This window comes from Suricata suricatta, chromosome 14 (assembly GCF_006229205.1).
Source record: "Suricata suricatta isolate VVHF042 chromosome 14, meerkat_22Aug2017_6uvM2_HiC, whole genome shotgun sequence".
Classification (NCBI taxonomy): domain Eukaryota; kingdom Metazoa; phylum Chordata; class Mammalia; order Carnivora; family Herpestidae; genus Suricata; species Suricata suricatta.
This window is the reverse complement of record NC_043713.1, coordinates 66,063,559-66,084,447: the sequence shown is the minus strand read 5'-3', so window position 1 is coordinate 66,084,447 and position 20,889 is coordinate 66,063,559. Positions and strand designations below refer to the sequence as shown.

Below are 20,889 nucleotides of genomic sequence, written 5' to 3'. Positions count from 1 at the left end.
TCTTTGGCTGATAGAAGTTCTTTTCTGCAGTTCTACTAAGTTTGGCCATCTGATCTCTATCTCTGGCATAAATATTTTAAAACAAAAAATGCATACCAGTATTTGTCCAAGGAAGGACAAAAGATCACTAATGGATTTTTAAGAGTCCATTTTTTCAGTAGCCTCCCCCAATTTATTAAAGGTAGGAGAGAGCTTTGATCTTTTCTTGCCTTTATTCTTTTCATATTGAAATGAATAACACCCATGTTTTTGTAGAGCTCCTCAAAGTTGTAGGTGAGCTATGATGATCAGTATTTTTCCTCTTGTTTCAGTTTAAGACCACTGCTTGATTTATACTGACACGTGAATATAAAGAAGGTTATGACTTTATAGAATCTTAAATGTTATTTATTTTCTCTTAGAACACAATATTTATCTGTTTCTGATGGAGGTTTGAATGAAGGCAATAATTCTGATCAATCAGTTGTCTATCGAGACTGTCTTATTCGTGATTCCTGTTAGTTTGTGAGCACCCTAAGTATACCTAAAAAAATGTGTCAGTTGAGAGAAAAAGTGGCATTCTAGATGTCATGATCTTACGTAATATTTATAGTATTAAATTTGCTTGTATATACTTAGTCTTACTTTTCTACTATTTTACACTTCTTCATTAACTGAATTTTACCAACATGTAAAAACTTTTCTTATTGTAAACATTTAACTCTCTGGAGATTCTAAAATTAACCAGAATGTTTGATACATAAAATTTTCTGTTGCTGTATGGTGTCCATATGTGAATAATCTTGAAACAGATTCAAAATACCCTTCATTTGAAAACTGAGAGTGGGAAATTGGGGAAATGTTTGATATATCATTACATGGAAAAGATTAGTTGTTAAGTTTATGTGTAAATATAAATATGCAATACATATATTTTTAAAAAACTAATCAGGAAACGGCCTAGAAGGAGATTCATTAAAATGTTAGGAATGTTTTTCTCTTGGTGGTGGGATTATGAGTGATTAAAAAAATTTTTTTTGCTCTTCTGTATTTTTGTTTAATTAGGAAAAAAATGATAAATATTTTGAAACATCTGATTCAGATGACATCCCAGCCATAAATAATAAATCTTTTGAAGAGGGCCATATAAATATGGCTAGTCCAAGAGTTGTTAGTGGAGGTGCCTGGGTGGCTCAGTCAGTTGAGCGTCCAAATTCGGCTCAGGTCATGATCTCACAGTTCATGGGTTCGAGCCCCGCGTTGGGCTCTGTGCTGGCAGCTAGCTCAGAGCCTGGAGCCTGTTTCTGATTCTGTGTTTCCTCCTCTCTCTGACCATCCCCTACTCATGCTCTGTCTCTTTCAAAAATAAATGTTAAAAAAATAAAGTTGTTAGTGTTCTCAAGAGCTTATTTGGGGGTGAAGTTTAGAATTCCTCTCAGGCTTTTAATAGATTAAGTAAAGGAAAACTGGCTCTCTAGTGGCCAGCCTTCCAGTAAGCCTTGGCTTCTTCATTCCTAGAAGGAGCTAAAACCATTTCCTAGTGCCCTTTGGTTTTACCCTGTCGTGTATTCTTTTACTTCTCATGACAGTCCTGAAAAATCAGCAATAGGCATGTTGTGCCTAAGAGGACACTAAAGTGCGTGTTTACCCAAAGTCACGCAGCTAGTGGGTGGTGGGATGGTGATTCAGACCTGCATTCTGTGGGTTCTGATCCCATGCTCTTTTGGTCACAAGTAGGCAGTCCCAAGTCCTGGACAACAAGCACTCATGACCTCATGAGCACAGGTGTCCCATGAAAAGGGAGGGACTGGATGGTAAGGGCTGTCTGATGCCCACAGAAGACGGATTTTGTCACAGAAGAAGATAGCAGCTGTGGACAGAAGCACGGAGAGGCCTGAGACAGGAAAGGAAAAAAGGAAAGAGGGTGGCCCTAATGGGTCTCAGGCAGCGTGGCGGGTAATGGCCTCTCTGGCGGTAGTGAAGAACAACTGAAAACCTTCTGGGAAGAAAGCCAAACTCAGGGTCAGTGTAGTCCAGGGGAGGGAACAGTCCAGGGCAGGCAGTCAGGTGTCCACACTGAGGGTCGTCAGTGTCACGCTGATGGCACAGTGGCCACAGGATAATTACATTACGGAAGGGCAAAGAATCATTTAGCAGTAAGTGCTGAGGCATTCGCTGTGCTATAGGAATGATGGCAGTCATGACACAGAGCTGGCGGCACAGCCTGTCAGATTGAGTACCCTGTGCGGGCACGCTGCAAGGTTGGCATGCTGAAGGCCTACCTGCAGTTCCTAGAGGGGTTAGGAAGTTGAGTCTGTGCCCAGGAACCCCTGCTCCCCTTTCTGGCATTGGCTCCACTAGGTAGGCTCTAGTGCTGTGTGCATCATCAATAGTATTGCAAACCTGGCTGGCTAAATTTGTTGCCCAAGGCCACCGACACCTTATTTTTACATTTGAAATACTTGGTTCTGAGGTCTGCTATACAAAATGGAATCAGCGTCTGTATTCCCCGGCCAGTAGGCTTTCCCATTTCAGCAAGACACTTCTTGGTAAAATAGATACACTTCATCTGAACCAGAAGGTTGAGAAACAATCTTGGCAAGATATTAAAAACCCATAATTTAATGGCCAATGCAGGGAACTTTTCTTTCTTTGAATTTCAAATAATCTTCTTACAGGATAATGAGATTCTTTCCATATCCTTTGATAACTTAGAGTAAATAGTTGTCCATGGTAATTCTAAGCAGAAGATCTAGTCGTTACTGTATTCTTACTGTGTGCTAGTCACTGTAAGTGTTCTAGGTGGGAGCTCACTGATTCCCCACAGTGACCTTTTCTAGTGAGGAAACAAAGGTCCAGAAAGGTTTAAGTAGCTAGCCCTGTGTCACTACTGTTGGTAGCAGAGACAGGTCTTGAACTTAGGCAGACATTGTGATTCCAGAACTTGCCCTCTTAACCACTTTGCTCTACTGCTGAGCCCTTTGAGAGGGATACAGTATTTTCTATTTTCTGAAGCAAACACTAAGAGTTGACAGAGAAATTTTTCCAAGACCACTGGTCGTGTTGTCATAAGTCTTCAAAGTCTCAAGTCATCTTCCAGAATAAAGTGAAACTTAACAAGGTGTACTTCTCCATGTCTCTCAATTGTTCTAACTGTCCAGAGTGCAGACATTGGATCTAGGTAAGCCTGTCTCTTCATGGTCCTTCAGAAGTGCCATGTTCATCCTTTTAGGTTCTTTTCTTCTTGTGATATGGGGTTGTCCATAACCTGCTCAATTCCCCACACACAGTCAGCTCTGTCCTTTGCAGAGACATCCCCTGACGACTTTTATTCTTCCTTAAACTGCCATCACTTTTTGTCACGTCTATGCATTTTGACACCTGACCGTGTATTTCATGTGTACATATTTGTCTTGTACCCCATTTACCATAAAAGTTTTGAGTATGTTTCCTTATGATGTTTAATAAACAGTTAACAGTGGATGGTGGGGCAAGAGAAAAGACTTTACTGGGCAAAGAATTTTAAAGCAAGGCAAGGAAATGTGTTGCAACTTTTGAGATGGTTATTTCAGAGAAAAACTTGCAGCTCTCCTGAGACTTTGTAGGAAGAAATGCACTGATCAGTTCTTTTGTTGTTTTCTTTCCCTTCTTGGGGACAATCAGGTTTACTCTTTTATTTTTCATAAGCATTATGTCTTCACCATCTCCAGGCAGTCCAGTTGTAAGTCTGCACCAAACTCTGAATGGTCTTGTTCCCCAAAGATTGGAACAACAGAGGTTTAATTGAAAATTATTTTAAAATTTCATGTGTTTCCAGTAAAGAGCTCATTTTTGTAGGCAAAAGAGTCATTTGCCAGAAACTAAATTTATGTTCATGTTTAAAAATGAGAAGTTTAAAATCACCTGAGACTACAGTGATTGATTATATATGATGATTCACATCAGAGAGTATCTTTGAATAAGTATGAGATTGATAAATATCAGCCAAATATAGTAATTTCATTCTTGAGTCCAGAATTAGACATCAACACAAAATTTTTTCTTAATGTATAATTCTAAGTTTTAAATTTTGCACAGTTCACACTTACTTTAAAATTTTTTTAATGTTTGAGAATGAAAGAGAGAAACCGCATGCGAGTAGGGGAGGTGGAGAGGAGAGAGACACAGAATCTGAAGCAGGCTCCAGACTCTGAGCTGTCAGCACAGAGCCCGATGCGGGACTTGAACCAGTGAAACTTGAGATCATGACTTGAGCCAAAATTGGACGCTTAACTGACTGAGCCACCCAGCTGCCCCTGTGTGGTTCACACTTCTTAATCAAGAGTGATCATATTCCAGAATATTATCAGAAATAACTTCTGTTATGTATTGTTTCCTCATTGTGGTATGTTACATTTTTTTATTGCTGTTCTCTTTTGTTATGTGAAAAATACTTCCTTCCCTCTGTCTTTTTGATAATTCTTTAAAACCTTAAAGTCTTATTCTGTCCACTGAAAGTTAGTCAGTTTGTGTCTGGTGACTTTAGTCCTTCCCCACAAATGAGGGTTTTAAGTCATTTTGTAAATTTTCCCTTTTATATCTACCGATTTTTCCCATTTCCATCCCCACCACATTAGTGAAAGTTAGCATTGTCTCTTTTCTCTTGAACTTTTCCATTTGCTTCCATACTGATCTCTTACTACCCATTCTTTTGACTCTTAAAAAATAATGCTGTTGTGAACATTGTGTACAAATTTCTGTGTAGACAGATATTTTTATTTCTTTTGGGTGTGTATCCACATCCATGCACACACTCTTCTACAGTCGATATTGTTGGGTCATATGTTCACTCCTCACTTTTTGAAAAACTGCCAGACTGTTTCCAGAGCCCCTGCACTGGTTTACATTCCCACCAACAGTGAATGAAGGCTCCCATGTCTTCATATCCTTGATAATACTTGTTATTTTCAGGTTTGATTTTGTTTTGGTAATAACCATCTTAATGAGTGTGGGGTGGTATTTCAAGGTCTTGCTTTGCATATCTGCTGATTAATGATGTTGAGCCTCTTTTCCTGTGCTCACTGGGAATGTGTAGATCTTCTTTGGAAAAATCTGTTCAGATCTTGTACCTGTTTTTTAACTGTCTATTTTCTTTATATATTTTAGAAACTGGCCCCATCAGATACATGATGTGTAGTTTTTCCCCCTATTCTGTGAGTTTTCGTCCCACTTTGTTGATAGTGTAAAAAGTTGATAATTTTGAAAAAGCCCAATTTACTTATTTTGTTGTTATTGCCTTGGGTGTAATATTTAAGAAACCATTGTCCAATCCAAGGTCCCAAAGATTTCGCATCTATGTTTTCTCATAAGAATTTTATAGCTATAGCTCTTACGTGTAGATCTTTAAACCATTTTGAGTTAATTTTTGCCTCTATCTGCTCTTGCCCACTCCAGTTAATTCTCATTTACTAACGTGACTATACTAAAGCGACAAAGCTTTAAGTTCTTAAAATTTAAATCTGGTTTTGTCATTCTTCTTTAAGCCTTCAGTAGCTTCCCATCATACAAAGAATAAAACCCAATCCCTTGAGCCTATAAAATGGGCCTCACTGTGATCTGTCTGCCCTCTGCTCACCTCACCATCATCATTTTGTGGCTGTTCCTCTCTTCTCCTGTACCTCAGTCCAGCCATGCTGGAGGCACAGAGTGACCCAAGCAGGCTTGTGCTATCTTAGGACTCTGGGGCCTGTCTCTTCATGTGCTGGGCCTCCTCACCCTCAGATCACTGTTGTCTTGTCACTTCCTCAGAGAGGCCTTCCTTAGCACCTTCACCCCAGTGCTTACTGGTACTGTTCCTAACTTTACCGCATGCACTTCAGAGAGGACTGCCTTTTGTTATATACTGCCGTTTCCTGCTGCTTTCCCTGGAAGGTAAGCTCGGCGTAAGAATTGTTTGCACACTGTTTGCATACTGTTACATAGCCCCTGACACAATGGACACTAAATACTTGAGTGAAAGAACGAGTGAGATGTGCAGTGTATTTAAGGTGCGTTTCGTTTGATTATAAAATGAAGATTGTTTTATTTATGACAAATTAATCTGGCCTTCAGATTCTTTCATTTTTTTTCAACATTTTGATGTTTATCCACAGTAGGATGTAGGATGGAAAAATAGCACCAGTTTTGCTCATTTTGTTTACCACACGCCAAAGTCCGATGCTCAACTGACTGGGACATCCAGGCGCACCTATGCCTGACTCTTGAGTGTTTATCTTGAGTTAAGCACCGTCATGGATGTTGGTTTATCAGGACAGAACATTTCGTGATAGTTGGGAAAACAAGAGGAGGAATGTCCTTGTTAATTTGTTTTTGAAGGCGTATCTGCATTTTGTTAACTCAGTTAATATTTTTTCCTTTTGTGAGACTCTGAGCTTCCAAAACAGAAATTATTTGCTAGGTAAGTTGATAACTGAGGTAGAAAACCAATGTGCATGCTGCCAATTATATATAAATGCCTACTTTAACCACCTTGTTAGGAATATTTGAAAGTTGCCACTAATGAAAATTTTTCTCCCTTAAAGCAGAAATGAAATTTAATTTTATTTACTCCATTTATGCATTTTCTCTGTTGAGTCCATAATTTCGGTTCACTGAGGAAAGATGTTTGTTAGCATTAAATGTAAAAAGCCAGCCAATTTGAAACAATTGGCTCAAAGGTTTGGTCATTCATAACTAAGTCAGAATAATATCTATTGTTGGAATTCCTATAGTTGAAAAGTATCCTGGGAATAAGATAATAGGCATTTGGGAAGAAAATGAAGAAATGTTAAAACTTTCTTATAGAGTTGGTTCTTACTGGCCTTTAGTGACTACCAATTTTCAGCAGGTTTTAGAACTTTTGATGAGTGTTTAAGGTTTTTAGACTTTTGGACACTATAGGAATAAATAGGATGGTTAAAATATGTTTATGAGCAAGTTGACCAAGTGAATCAGTGGTACTGTCATACTTTCACATGGATATGGAATCTTGTATCACATGGATATGGAATCTTGTATCACATGGATATGGAATCTTGCAGCTGTGTTTAGAAAATCACCCATAGGTGTTACATTAAACCCCAAATAGACCTCTCTTTCAGTTGAAGGGCTTCGGGTTCCAATTCTTCAGCAACGAAAGGAATAATTTGGACTTCAGATATTCTTTGACTTTTAAGGCGAAAGTATTTTCAGTTTCTTGGCTTTATTTTTATGAAGTTATTTCCCATTGCGTGAATCTTCCCAAGATTTGGAAAGAATGAGTGCTCAAAGAACTAGTTCCTCTTTATTACTATCTTTTCAGGATGTAAAGGCACAGGTAAATCTCTTTATGCCTCTGGAATCTTGCTTATGATGTTGTACGTCATGGTGCTTCAGCTTTGCTTTTCTAGTGGTTCAGTTTGCCACAGTAGGGGAAGCTCCGGTCATGCTCTCGTCCTTGTGCACTGAGGAGGCCGTGGAAGGGCTGTCCACCCCACCTCTTCTGTCACTGCATGGCTCTCTGGCTTCCTTTACAGTTCCCTTGCTTAGCTTCCAAAATTCAACACAGGGGTGTCTGTGGTCAACTGCTCGTTCTTATCATCAGGACAGAAGTCCTCTCTGGGGCCCAAGTTTCCCTAGTTTGTTCTTTCTCTTAGTTCAGGAAATTAAGTTATGTTTGAAAGTTCTCAGAGAAGCAGTTTGGATACAGAAGAAAGTATCCTTCAAGTTGGAGGATATAGTTTTGACATGTAATTATTTAGCCACTTAAATGCTGATTGTATGAAATAATGTATACATCGCAGTGCTATTGGATATAAGTGAAGAAGGGCACGTGGAAGTCCTCAGCTTCAGGTCAACTGATAATTAAAAAGCAGTACCTACTGTTAATTGGGCTCTCACTATACTCTGCAATGTGCCAAACATATCACAGGTGTTATCCGATCGAATCCTCCCAGTAACGCTGCAAAGTAGGTAATAGGGACTCTGTTCAACTCATGAGGAAGTTCAGAGAACCAAGCAGTATGTCCAGTGTGTCACACAGCTTCTAAGTGGTGATGTTGGGATTTGAATCCAATCTGTATAAGAAGCCTATGCCCATAACACTGCCTTAACAGTAGGCTTGAGCCATTAAGAGTGGTCATTTCAAGGGGTGCCTGGATGGCTCAGTCGGTTAAGCATCCAACCGTTGATTTCAGCTCAGGTCACGATCTCACAGTTTGTGAGTTCAAGCCCTGTGTCAGGCTCTGCACTGCTTGGGGTTCTCTCTCTCTCTCTCTCTCTCTCTCTCTCTCTCTCTCTCTCTCTCTGCCCCTCCCCTGCTCGTGCGCTCTCTTTCTCTCTCAAAATAAATACATAAAATGAAATGAAAAAGTGGTCATTTCATGTACTTTTCTTTGAGGACTGAAAAGACTAATTTTCTCATTTGTTTGTTAGCCAGTTTTTTTTAAAAATTGTAATGTGTCCCTGCATATCTTTTGCCCACTTATCTATTGGGATCTTAGCTGATTATCTTATGAATTGTCACAAACTCATTATGTATTAGGTACTTAACCCTTCTCCAGCTATAGTTGAGGCAGCAAATGACATTCATCTTTCAAACATATAAAATTTCATATTTGATAGGCTTTAAATGTTTTTTATTTTGTTTTGGAGGGAGGGAGGGTACAAGCGGGGGTGGGGGGGAGGCAGAGAGAGGGGAGACAGAAGACTGGAAGCAGACTGCACTGATAGCAGCAAGCCCAAACTCACAAACTGTGAGATCATGACCTGAACTGAAGTCGGATGCTCACCTGACTGAGCCCCCCGATGCCCCTGTATTTGATATATTTTACTATCAGATTTCTACATGGGTCCTTCACATTGTCTATTTTCTCTAGGTTTATTCTGTACAATGTACTTGAAACTTTTATTCACAGCACTCCAGTATTCTAGGGGCTGTTTTATATTCCACAGTGAGTGTGGTCTATCTAACCATACAAGAGAACTTCTGTGTTATATTATTACAGGTTGAATAGCCTCAGTTAACTTTTAGATTTCACATTAGAGAGTAGAGCAGAAGCCCAACACAAACTTGTTTCTTTTTTCCCCCCTTAAATCCTGCATACAGTTAAATGTTCCTAGTCATTTTGTTGTTTTTACATTAATTTTCCACTTGGTTACTTTGGGATTGAAAATAAGACGGTTGATTACTGTCTTGAACATGAATTATGAAACTTAGAACATACTCACCGTTGACGACAGACAGTACTTTGAACTAGCCCAGTAGATGCCGACAGAGAAGTGATGGTAGTACTGAACTACATTCACGCTTCCTCTCCTCACAGCAAAGTTCCTGCATTCGTGAGGATGATCGCTCCGGAGGGCTCCTTGGTATTCCACGAGAAAGCCTGGAATGCGTACCCCTACTGTAGAACAAGTAAGCCTCGTCGTCCCTGGCAGCCACCCCACCCCCGGCCCCTGCTGCTGAGGGGGGCGGGGCTCCTGGTGCTGAGGCCTTTGAGAAGGGTGACACCTGAGCAAGCCCTCTGTGGGGTTCTTGGGGAGTCACGGCAGGCAGGCGCTGTGGCAGAGGAGAGCATGCCCTGGGTTCCCCTCCTGAGACCTCTGTGAGGGGCATTGGTTCATTCCCAGACGACAGCCCCCTACAGGTCCTTGCTGACGGCACTGGTTCTAGGAGTGAGACCTTAAAGGTCCTCCGCAGTCAAAAATGTCTTTTGGTGCAGATTCAGGAGTGTTTTGCTCATATTGCCACATAATAGGGGAGGAATATGACAGACTTCTGAAACAGTTTCCTGTGGTTTGCTAAATTAGCCTTAAAGTGATGTATTGCTTTTGTGATCTTACTCATTTTACCATTGTTTTAAAATTAGATTAACTCCATAATGTATGGTATCCTGTAGGGTCACTTGTGTAGAAACTTTTGCAGACATGAACTGCTAATTGTTCTGTGTTTTCAGGTAGTTTAATCTGCGTGATATTAAATAATATGACAGATTGTTTTGACTTTGATTAATATTCTGGAATTTCCCCCCTTTTATTGCCTACCTGCCCATTATGCCTCAGTCGTAACGGTGAGTATAACTATTTTTGTGTCACATACTCTGCATCTTTAAATTTTGCTTTACATACTTTATTTTCAGTCATTCCTTGCTTTTTAAATTAAAACTGCCCACTGCTGCACGGCCCCTCCTCTGTGCTCTTTCCAGCAGCCCCACACTCCACTGCACAGTCCCAGTGTTAGCGCGTTTTTCCAGCCTTGTCTCAGACTCTCCCCATTGACTTTATTTTGCTTCTGCTACTTCCTTTGAATACCGCATTTGCTCACCAGACCTCGCAGCTTCTTTAATGTTGGTAGCCCTGTATGCTGCATGGCAAGTAGGATCGCTTACATTATTTAAAAGCATGCAGCATTTGGTTTGCCTGACAAGTCTATAAAAATAGGTAGCTAGTGATTCTTTGTCACTTGAGGATCAGTCTTCTAGAGTCCAAGCACGGATGCTTACGCTGGGGAAGGCTCCTGCAGACGGAAGCCCCCAAGAACTGGTGAAAGATCACTGTCATTTTGCTGTTGTGTTTTCTGCAGAATGAATATATGAAAGATGATTTCTTCATTAAAATTGAAACATGGCACAAACCAGACTTGGGAACATTAGAAAATGTAAGTTTCAACTCTGGGCCTTAAGTGCAGGAGCCCCTGGAAACGGGAATCCAGTCGTGTGTTTTGTCGTCACCAGAGTGGTCTACCTTAGACCTGCCCGGACACCCCAGGGCGCGCCCCGTTGTGGCGAGGCAGGCAGGCCGCCGGCAGCAGGCGGGCTTTCCCTGGCGGCCCCCTCACCTTGGTGACAGGGTGGACTGTGGTGAGGTGGCTGTCTTTCTCTGGGATGGGGAGAGCAGAGATGACATTCACAGATCTCCAAACCGGGTTTCGCCATTAATTTCAGGTTTTCCATCTTCTCATCTCCATATTTACCCCAGCTACTCTACAAAGCAAAACTGACTGCTTTAATTTTCACCTCTGGTCCACTTGGCTGGGTTGATGTCAGAGAAGTGGCCAAAAGGCGAGAGAGAAGAGCAGCTTTGAATATTTTACAAAAATGTTGACAAGCTTCTGGTTTTTACGAGTTGGTACACTTTTATCCCTAAAATAAATTTCAAGAAGATCATTTATTTAGGACTCCGAGTAATCATTAACTTTTGATAAGGCTTGTCAGAGGACTTGGGGAGGCATCCGGTGGAGACTGATGCCCTTGGCCCAGTGGCTGTCCCGAGTGTGGTCTCTGGACCAGTGGCGGCATCTGGGAGCTTGTTAAAAGTGCAGATTCTCAGCCTGCATCCCATACCTGCGGAATTAAACTCCCAGGGGTGAGCCCCAGCATCCTCTGTGTGGGTGCACGCTCCAGAGAACTACTGTCCACCCTTGTGATACGCTGTTAGGGGAGAGAAAGTTTGTGTTGTGGTAGATTCTGCTTTTATGTGATTGGTACCTATTAGTAGAACTTTCTAATTATAACTTGTAGTATTTGACTTGAGTTCTTCCTGATGATTGTTTGACATTTCATGTTTTTTCATAGTAATTCTAAAGTTTCGAGTCTAAATGCGATGATTTGGTATGCTGTAGTCGGTATATGAGTTCATGTACCTTTTCCAGCTTTCACATGGGCGTATCTGTGGCAGTTTTTAAACAGTTCTTGATTGTTTCATAGAGGGAGTTTCAGAAATAAATGATTAATGTGAGAACTGGAGGAATTGATATCCTACTGAAACTGGAAAGCTTTAGGATGATCAAAATCAGGATAGGGTTTAAAGCATGCAGGGCAGCTTCTTGCAGTCTAGTTATTATGCTTGTCAAGGGTTTACAGCTTGCAAGAACATTGTTGTATGTTATTGGGTTAAATGTAGGTGAGGTACATTTGGTTCTATAGCTCATCTCCAAGGACTGCCAGAAAATAATGGTGACGGATTTCTGTTAATTAGCAGCATCCTCACACCTTCCCCTTCCTCACGCTTATTTTTTAGGGTTACAGAGAGCAACAAGATTTCTAGATCCCTTAAGACTTCAGACAACTAATTTAGTGAGGTAGCAATCTGGATTTCTTTTATTCTTCATAATGTGCTTTAAAAGACTTAGATAAAGATTGTAACGTGTGTGTGTGTGTGTGTGTGTGTGTGTGTGTGTGTATCTGTAATAGTTTTGCCTAGTATGAGTAGTCTACAGTTTGTTGTGTTTCAGTTATCTTTGTCATTTTTAGGTACACGGTTTAGATCCGAACACGTGGAAAACTGTTGAAATTGTCCACATAGACATTGCGGATCGAAGTCAAGTTGAACCAGCAGTAAGTACTGCAAAGTCCTCCATGACATTTTAACCTGTTGCCTCTTAAATCTAAAAATTTTCTCAATTTTAACCTGCTGCCTCTTAAATCTAAAAGTCTTTCTTTGATGGCATGCAGTGAGCCTGGAGTTCAGGCATGGGTCTATACAGTGAAAAAACCCAGAGAGCAGGAGAGAAGGTTATTTGTCTTTTGTGTGGATTTCACCTTGACACAAATGATCCCTTTGAGAAATGTCAGTATACCTGAGATATATAGATGCTTGTTTTCATGGGGGTGGGGGGGGCTAACAACATTCTTTTATAAAAGAATTCTCCCTTGAGTTTCTATAAATAATGTGGGTCCCTTATACTTTTAAAGTGTGGTTAAGAAAGCCTGACAGTTGTATTGCTTCCTAATCTTGATTTTTACTAGATATAAATATTTGTACTTTAGGCTTTTGACTTAATAAAAACACTGTCCCCACTCCCCCCAAAAGTGAAGACCTGCACTCTCCCAAAGTAAGACCCTTGTATTACTTTGCCGCAGCTTGTGAATATTAACTCAGTTTGTATCTCAGAGTGTGCTGGTCACTGCTGGGTTTGGCAGGGCACAGTTGGGGACTTCTATGTGTTCAGACAACCAGTGACCCTCTTCCTGCTAGTTTAGAGAACAGAAGCTCTGACACAAGAGTAGCAGGCATCCCTTCTTTCTGTCATGGTAAACCCCAGTATATTCAGTTAGATTTTTCTTTTATGGCCTTTCCATTTCATTTTCAGTGCTTAACTATCTGAACTTGAACAGCGTTGTAAGTTGAACAGAAATAACCTAAACAAGTGCCTGGGTAGCTCAGTCAGTTAAGTGTCTGACTCTTGAGTTTGGCTCAGGTCATGATCTCACTGTTTGTGGCATTAAGCCTCATGTTGGGCCCTGTGCTGGCCACGTGGAGCCTGCTTGGGATTCTCTCCCTCTCCCTCTGTCCTTCCCTGTTCATGTTCTATCAAAAACAAACAAACAAAAAACCCAAACACTAAATGTCTGGTTTTGCTGCTGATACTTCAAGGTAACCCTTCTAAAACAGAGGTCCCCCACCTTTGCAGTCACTGGGGTTGAGACTGCTAGCAGTGACCTCCTGCTAGGCTGGGTCCAGTTCTTTTAGGATATCCTCCCTTAACAGAAGTGTAAGCACTACTGAGGGACCCTTGTCAAGAACTTCTTAAATTTTAGTTGTGTTATGGTTTGAGTTACTTCAATTTTTGAGAGAATTCTACCTTTGAAATTATATAGGAATTTTTTTTAATCCTCAGAAGTGAATGTATTTTCTGTTCTAAAAACAACAGTTAGATGTCTGTTTTGCCTTTTTCCCCCTTTGTGTCTTTTTCCGCCAGATTCACTGCATGTGAAAGAATGATAGTAGGAGGAAAGTGCTTGGGAGCGGCTGTGAGTGAGGCGGTTAGTGGGTCAGGCCAGGTTGACCTACGTGCCTGCACCGGCAGGTCACCAGGTCATGCCGAGCGCCGCACAGGTGCCCCAGGGGAGGACTTCAGGTCATATTTTTGGTGTTCGGGAATGTTGTGCTGGCCAGACAAAATGATCCGATCTTGTGGCTCATGGGTTTGCATTCCAGGTTGTTCTCCAGCAGAAAAGAAGGCAACTTTGGTTTTGCCAGAGTCCTAAGAGTGGTTCTTTGTTCTCATTCTCAGGCTAAAATGGACGCCCAGTGTTTGCAAGCATGAATGCAAGTAGAAAGAGCAGTTAAGGCTGATTGTGCAAGAGCCCTGGAGGCCATTGGTCTCCCGCGTTCCACCCCAGCCTAGCCTTCAGCAAGGAGCAAAGGCACTGCTGGCCCCTTGCTAATCCTGAGAGGGTGCTTCCCCTTGTGGACTGTCGTTCGGGGTGGGTCCCTAGAGAAAGAGCTGGGTTGGGCCCAGATGGGAAGGATCTGTACTGTGAGTCCATGGAGCTGTGACTACATACATACATTCTGAAACCAGATTGGCTTCATAGGCAAATTTTGAGGTTCTGCCACCTGCTGACTATTCAGTCTTGGATGGGTTGCTTACTCTCTCTGCCTGATTATCTCACAGCATTAAAGGTGAGCGCTTAGAGCACCGCCTAGTTTAATAAATGTTCGCCATTCTTGGCCACCGTTGTGCAGGAGTTCTGAGCCCTGTGTTCACACCAAGCACTGTTGGGGAGTAAATAAGTATGTGTATGTGGTTTTATTACTCAGTGTTTGTAGCTCCTGTTTTCCAAGTTACATTTTAGAGATTAGTGAGATAGAACTTTATTTCAAAGTTTACTGAATTCATAGTACTTTATTGTGATGAAGCACACATGACATTTACCGTTTTAACTCGGCATTTTGTGAAAGTATATTCATAACATCACCACCATCCAGTTCCAAGAACGTCTTCATCACTCTGAAAAAATGCCCTGTACCCATCGACAGTCACTGTGTTCTCTGCCCTCTCCCCAGCCTTTGGCTACGACTAATCTGTTTTCTATGTTCATGGACTTCCCTCTGCTGGATAATTCATAGACATGGACTCCAGGTCAGTGCGTGACCATCTGTGTCCAGCTTCCCTTCCTTCGGCTGCTTTCAGCCTCGTTGTGGGGTGTGCCGTTCCTCGTTTCTTCCTATGGGTGGGAACAGCCCCGTGTGTTATGTGCTCATCTGTGCACAGACATTGGGGTTGTTTCCACCTTGTGGATGCTGTGTCACAGCAGTTGTGTGTTTTGTCAGTTGTAAATACTAAAAATAGAGCTTACAACTGTGTAGGGATGCTCAGTCCTTTTGACCTCACAAAAGGAACCCTGACATACGCATTTACCGCTGTCAAAGGGGAGAGCAGAGCTCTGTGTGCTGGGAGGCGAGGGTGCCCTGGGCAGTTTTTAAACCCAGGGGTGTGTGGGGGCTGGTGGGCAGGGGTGTGAATTGTGGGGCCAGCAACCATCCCAGCAAGTGGGGGAGAGATTAGCGGCCAGGGGCTCTGGGTCTGCCCTTTCCTTTCACTCACCCTCTCCTTTCCACACTTTGGGCGCAGACATTCACCCGGATACTCCCCTCAGCTTCCACTCCATCTATTTGGCCTTGAATAGTTCATGTCTGTCCTAGGATTAGCATCCAGTGCAAACAGCTGGACCACCTGGCTGTCCTTCTTCTTACCAGGTCCAGTTTGATTTTCTGTTTTGATTGGTTCATTTGCTTCTGCTCTTTTAGGTTTCTTGAAAATTCTGGTCCATGGTACTGGGAAAAGTACACGTTTGCCATTCTCAGATGCCAGCATTCTCCTAGCAGTACACGGGCACTGAGCGCCTGCCCGCTCTGTGCTGCAGTGCGAGCCCTGCGGTGCGTCCAGGGCCGGCACAAGGCCTCCCGGTGGCTTGCAGTCCGGGGGAGGCCAGCCCAGTGGGGTGAAATGCTGAACAAACGGCAGAGGCTTATGTGTGGTCCAGAGTGCTGCAGTTCAGAGAAAAGAACAATGTGTGAGGACAAAAACCTGGGAAAACCGAATGGAAGAGTAGGATTGGATGGATGGAATGGTCCACCCCCACCCTCCTGTTACTTTTCTCCCTCTTACCCTCATTACTCTTGCAAACTGTAAGTTTGTTTATTTTTCTCTTCTCCCTAAGTAGAGATTGCATCTCAGTGGGAGGATTCTTTTTACTCTGAACTGTGGTCTCCCCAGCTCCTTGAACAGTGCCTGGGCCACAGTAGGTGCTCAGTGGAGGAAGGCATTGCAGGCAAGTGGAGTGCAGGTGCGTTATCCGACACTGAGGGGAAAGTTGGGATGTTTTTAGAGTCAAAGGGGACTTGAGCTACCTCGGCCTCATTGCTTTCAAACTGTGCTTTGTGTAATCCTAAGACTTTCTTGGAGCTCACCAGTTCTTGTGCTGTCAGGAGGAGCGACAACAACACAGGGCTGAGGAGTCCCTCTGTCCCCCTCTCCCAGCACAGTCCTCCCTGCCTGACAGTCTTCACCATGAGGTGTACTTCAAACACACAGTTCTGCAGCTACAGAAAGCTTGATTTCAGGGCTAACTACCCTCTTTCACAAGTGAGGACACTGAAGCCCAGATAAACAACTCTTTCACCAGATCGTTTAGCCAGTGCCGGAGTGGGAATTCTAGCTCTCAATCCACGGTTCTTTCTGTGGACCTTCCAGTCCTCTGTTTCAGAGTTAAGGTCCTGCTTTGTCACTCATCAGGCTGCTGTCTTTCTTTTCCCGCTGTTTGCTCTGGCCTGCCGTCTGGACCTACGTTTTCTCTGTCCAGGCCTGTGTGTCCTGGGGGTCAGAGAGCATTTCTTCCAGGGAGATTTCATCCGCGTTGGAATCCTCTTCCCTTCTGCTCTTGCCCATTCTACTGATGTATCTTGGTCTCCATGTTCACAAGTTCACCCCTTTTCAGAGTGAGGACTTCATCAGCGTTTGTTGAGTGAATCTGGTGAGCTTGAGAATAAGGGTGAAACTACCCTTTGTGAGTCAGGACATGTAAAGCCAGCTGGATGTCAGCTTGATGACACCTGGGCTTGCGAGGCATGGGGAGAAGCAGCGCTCACTTCCGTGGCCCATGGGTGGGTAAATCGGCACAACCTGTTTTACAGAATTACAAACGAACATGCCCTTTGACCCAGCAGAGTTCCATTTCTAGGAATTGATCCTGCTCAGTATAAAGTGACGAATGTATACACGTAAGACTGGCAACGGTCTGGAGTCTAAATGTTTCTCCATCAACAGGGACTAAAAACCCTGTGGGTCACCTGTATTACGGAGTTCAGCTCGATCAGTAAGAGGGAGTGAGCTCTAATTTGTACTGATCAGGAATCCTCCACAAGGTAATGTGGCAGGAGAAGGACCAAGAGGAGTATGTATAGGATGCTTCCATTGTGTAAAGGTGTAAAAGGAGAAAAATGGGTCAGCGTGCATGTGCTTGCTCAGGTATGAGGCTGTCAGACGAGAGTGGGAGACGGGGGTGATTTCCTTCACGCGGCAGTGAGGGGGCTGGGCGGCCGGGGGAGGGGGTGGGAGAGTCGGGTCTGTCAGAAGTGTGTGCAGTGAACGGTAGGGGGACGTCCTCATGCCCGGCGTATTGGTTTTCTACCGCTGCATGACGCGTCACAGACTTAGAGGCCAGGGATGGCAGCCTCACCAAAGGAGTGCCCGCCCTTTGCCAGACGGACACGCAGTCTGTCGGTGAGAAGCCTGTCTTGGGTTCTACCTGTGCTCAGGGGCGGAGCTTGCCCAGGACATGTCTGCCATGCCTTTGGTCAGTTTTTAGTACCTAAACCTTGTTCTGCAAGGATTAAAGTGACACTAGGATTGAATTTAGTAACTCTGGACCAACAGTGTGGATTTTTAGTAGGACTTGTGAAGGTGTGTGACCTCTCAGAGTTCAGGCTGCGGCCTCTTAACCCCTACATGTTTTGGTCTCAGTCTGACCGAATCCATTATTTTCTCTGGTTGTTATTGAACTCTGGTGTTTCTTGAATGAGCTAGTTTTTGTAAAAAACTTCTTGAATGGCTGAATTTCTTTCCTGCCTATTACGTGCTTTAGAAGAAATAAAAGCAGTTAATGAGTAATTTTGAGAGGGTAAATAGCCAAGTCTCCTCCCCAGTCAGGAGTAATGTGAAATAGTTGGAGTTCAAGGAACCCAAGAATTTGGGGGGTGCCTGGGTGGCTCGGTCGGCTAAGCATTCAGCTTTGGATTTCCACTCAGGTCATGATCTCAGTTTGTGGGATTGAGCTCCATGTTGGACTCTGTACTGCTAGTGTGGAGCCTGTTTGAAATTCTCTCTCCTTCTCTCTGCCCCTTGCCATCCACGCATGCTTGTGTGTGTGCTCTCAAAAATAAATAACTTCATTAAAAAAAAACAAACCAAGAATCTGCAAGGGAATCTTGACTCTTAACTCCACCTGGTGGGGGTTTCTGTCACTGCAGGTGGATTTAATACAAATACAGGCCTGAACAATTTCATTCAGAGTGAATGTTGATTACTTAACAGCTCCACTCTCTCGGCTGGGCTGCTGGCGGCAGACAGCTCATGTATCACTCTCGTCGTAGACGTTGCTGTTTGATGGTCCAGCCTATGAACTGTACCTCACTGTGTGTAGAAGGGATGTGATTAGTCCCACAGAGTAAATATTTGAGTGGTGCTTTGACATATTTACATAATTGAAGGGTTACATTGTCACAATAACTCTAGGAACAAGAATTTGTTGTTGTCGGTGTGACCCAAGGTCACAGAGTAATTTGCTGCAGAAATCATGTAGGTGCATATATATTTAAATAGGTGGATTATTCATTTATTTGTTGTTGATTTTACGGAAAGTGTGTTTAGGACTGTTACTATAGCCACCATTGTCTGTAATTTCCCAGAAGATACACGATTGCCTAATGAAACAAGCTAAGGATTCTGGGATTTCTGCATAAATGTCTCCTCCCCACCCCCCCATTTCCTTTGGCCACTATACAAAACTGGTTTCCTGTTTTGGGGGAAAGAGGCATTGGGCATTGTAGTGAAGTATTAAGGTGTTACATCTCTTAAGGAGGAAACCTCCTTCTGCTTGGCAAACCTTTCCAGCAGAACACAGCCCTGAGCCCCCTCACCTCCTCCATCCCCACACCATCCCAGCCCCTCTTCATTTCAGATCTAACCTTGGCATTGTTCTGGAAAAGCCTTCCTCTTTTGCACAGTAAGTTGGGTACCCTTTGGGGGCCCAGACTCTATATATTGTGCCTCATTGTCTCTTGTGTTTCCAGGAGATGATGAGGTACAGCAATATCCTCTCTTTTTTCCCAGCAGGATGCTCAGTGCATGATATCAAGTGAACTGTTAATAAAAGGTTTGGTGAATCAAAAAGAATTCGCAGATTTTTTCCCTTCGTGTTGTCTGAAAAAAGGAAGAGGGGAAGGCAGTTTGGAGGAATTGACGTTTTTATCATTCACATATCAAATGAACAAAATGCTGCTTTAGTTCCTTCTTTACTAATCCTAGGTGATGAAGTAGATGATATGCCTTCAGTTCTAAAAGTTCATTTCTGAATGAGCAAATGTTTTTCTGTCAGACTGAAAAATGTTTTAGTTAGATCAAGTTGTAATGAATCAGGGTTTTCTCTAGCATACAAAAGATACCAGAAATATTTTTTTTAAATTTCTACAGTTGTTGATACATAACCACAATAAAAAAAAGTTGAGAATTCTTTAAAAGTCCTGATGAAACGCACATGCATATCTTCAACAAATTTCCAAAATATATACAAATGAGTCAGTTGACATCTGCTTCTGCTTTTTTTTTTTAAGGCATCAATGTGAATCTGGCCCCTTTTAATCATCTCCAGCACTTTGTCTAAGTAGCTTTTCATGATTTGTATACAAAAGTCACTTCCCAGGAGAGGAAGACCCTTTAAAGTGGAAGCTGAAGTGTACACACGATTAACATCAGAGAGACCTTCGTTTTTGGAAGTAATTTGAAAGAAAATGAGCACAGTGTAAAAACAGAAAGAAATTGGAACCACATTTTTAGGTATTTATGTGTAGCCAGAAAGGTCTGTATCAGCCTCCCTCTGTAGTATATGCTGTGACTTTACTGTTATTTCCAAGAATTTATTTACGTGGAGATAGTGTTTAAATCAAAATTTTAAGGCTCACAGGTCTAAAAATGACATAGTTGAACATCTGTTTTTTAGGTGTCAGCAATAGCAAATACTTGTAGGAAAACATTGTTTGGAAGACAGTATAAAAGTACAGATCTATTCCATGTTAAAATGCAGCACATTTAAAGAGGGAGTGAATTTTTTCCCTCCTGTTTCAGCATGTTGGAGTGCAGCATTTGTAGTGAAAGATTTTTCCCAAATGAGGCATTTCAAAACCAAGACTTGCCCAGTTCTGTAACAGTAGTGGTGTTCACCACGTCAGGTTGTTTCTGCGTCACAGAAGGGATGCGCCAGGTGTGCTCTGACTAATGGGGTCCTTCTGCGGGATTCCCTGGGGAGCTTGAAGGAGCCCTTTGAGTGTGAGGGACCCAGGAAGCTGGTGCTCCTAAACTAAAGCTCAGATTCCACGTGTGCCTCTTCTTTCTCTTCTTCTTTCTAACCTTCCTTTTATTTACCCTCTTGTTGCTCCTTACTCTCAGTCCCCTCGTCCTTACCTGCCCTAGTGTAGTTGTCCCATCATATTTACCCAAATCGCCCCCTTTTCTCCCAATCCCTCTCATTTGCAGATGCCCCCCTGGGGAGCGGTGGGGAGGGACTAGGGATGCCAGTGCTCCAGCTGCCCTGCAGCCCTGAGGCCTGCCCTGCAGAGATGGACTTCCTGACCTCTGGTCCTTGGGTCCCCTCACACTGCTGGACTCTGGCCGTCTGTGCCACCTCTGCCACCTCTGCGGCAGGGTCCTTCCCTTGAGCAGCTTTTCCAGCAAAAGCTCTGGGAGCAACCTGTGGCTCCACTCCCTAGTCACAGTGCTTTCCCCCACACCCCAGGGGACACAGGCACTCCCTGGTGACAGGGTGGGATAAAGCTTGCCCTTTCTCTCCTCTTTCCTTTCGGTCCAGGCCATTTGCCGCGTCCGTCCCCCCCCCCCTCCCGCCATTTGTTTCC

General features: G+C 43.0%; 1 protein-coding gene across 2 annotated transcripts in view; it reads left to right on the top strand.

Annotated features, from left to right (window-relative positions):
• PITPNB (phosphatidylinositol transfer protein beta) overlaps nucleotides 1-20,889 on the top strand; it is a 63,367-nt gene that overhangs the window by 9,501 nt on the left and 32,977 nt on the right. For both annotated transcript variants that reach the window (XM_029921479.1, XM_029921480.1), the window contains exons 4-7: nucleotides 9,300-9,391; nucleotides 10,039-10,046; nucleotides 10,559-10,633; nucleotides 12,228-12,311. In XM_029921479.1, the coding sequence (XP_029777339.1) occupies nucleotides 9,300-9,391; nucleotides 10,039-10,046; nucleotides 10,559-10,633; nucleotides 12,228-12,311 (259 nt within the window). The remainder of the gene's footprint in view (nucleotides 1-9,299; nucleotides 9,392-10,038; nucleotides 10,047-10,558; nucleotides 10,634-12,227; nucleotides 12,312-20,889) is intronic.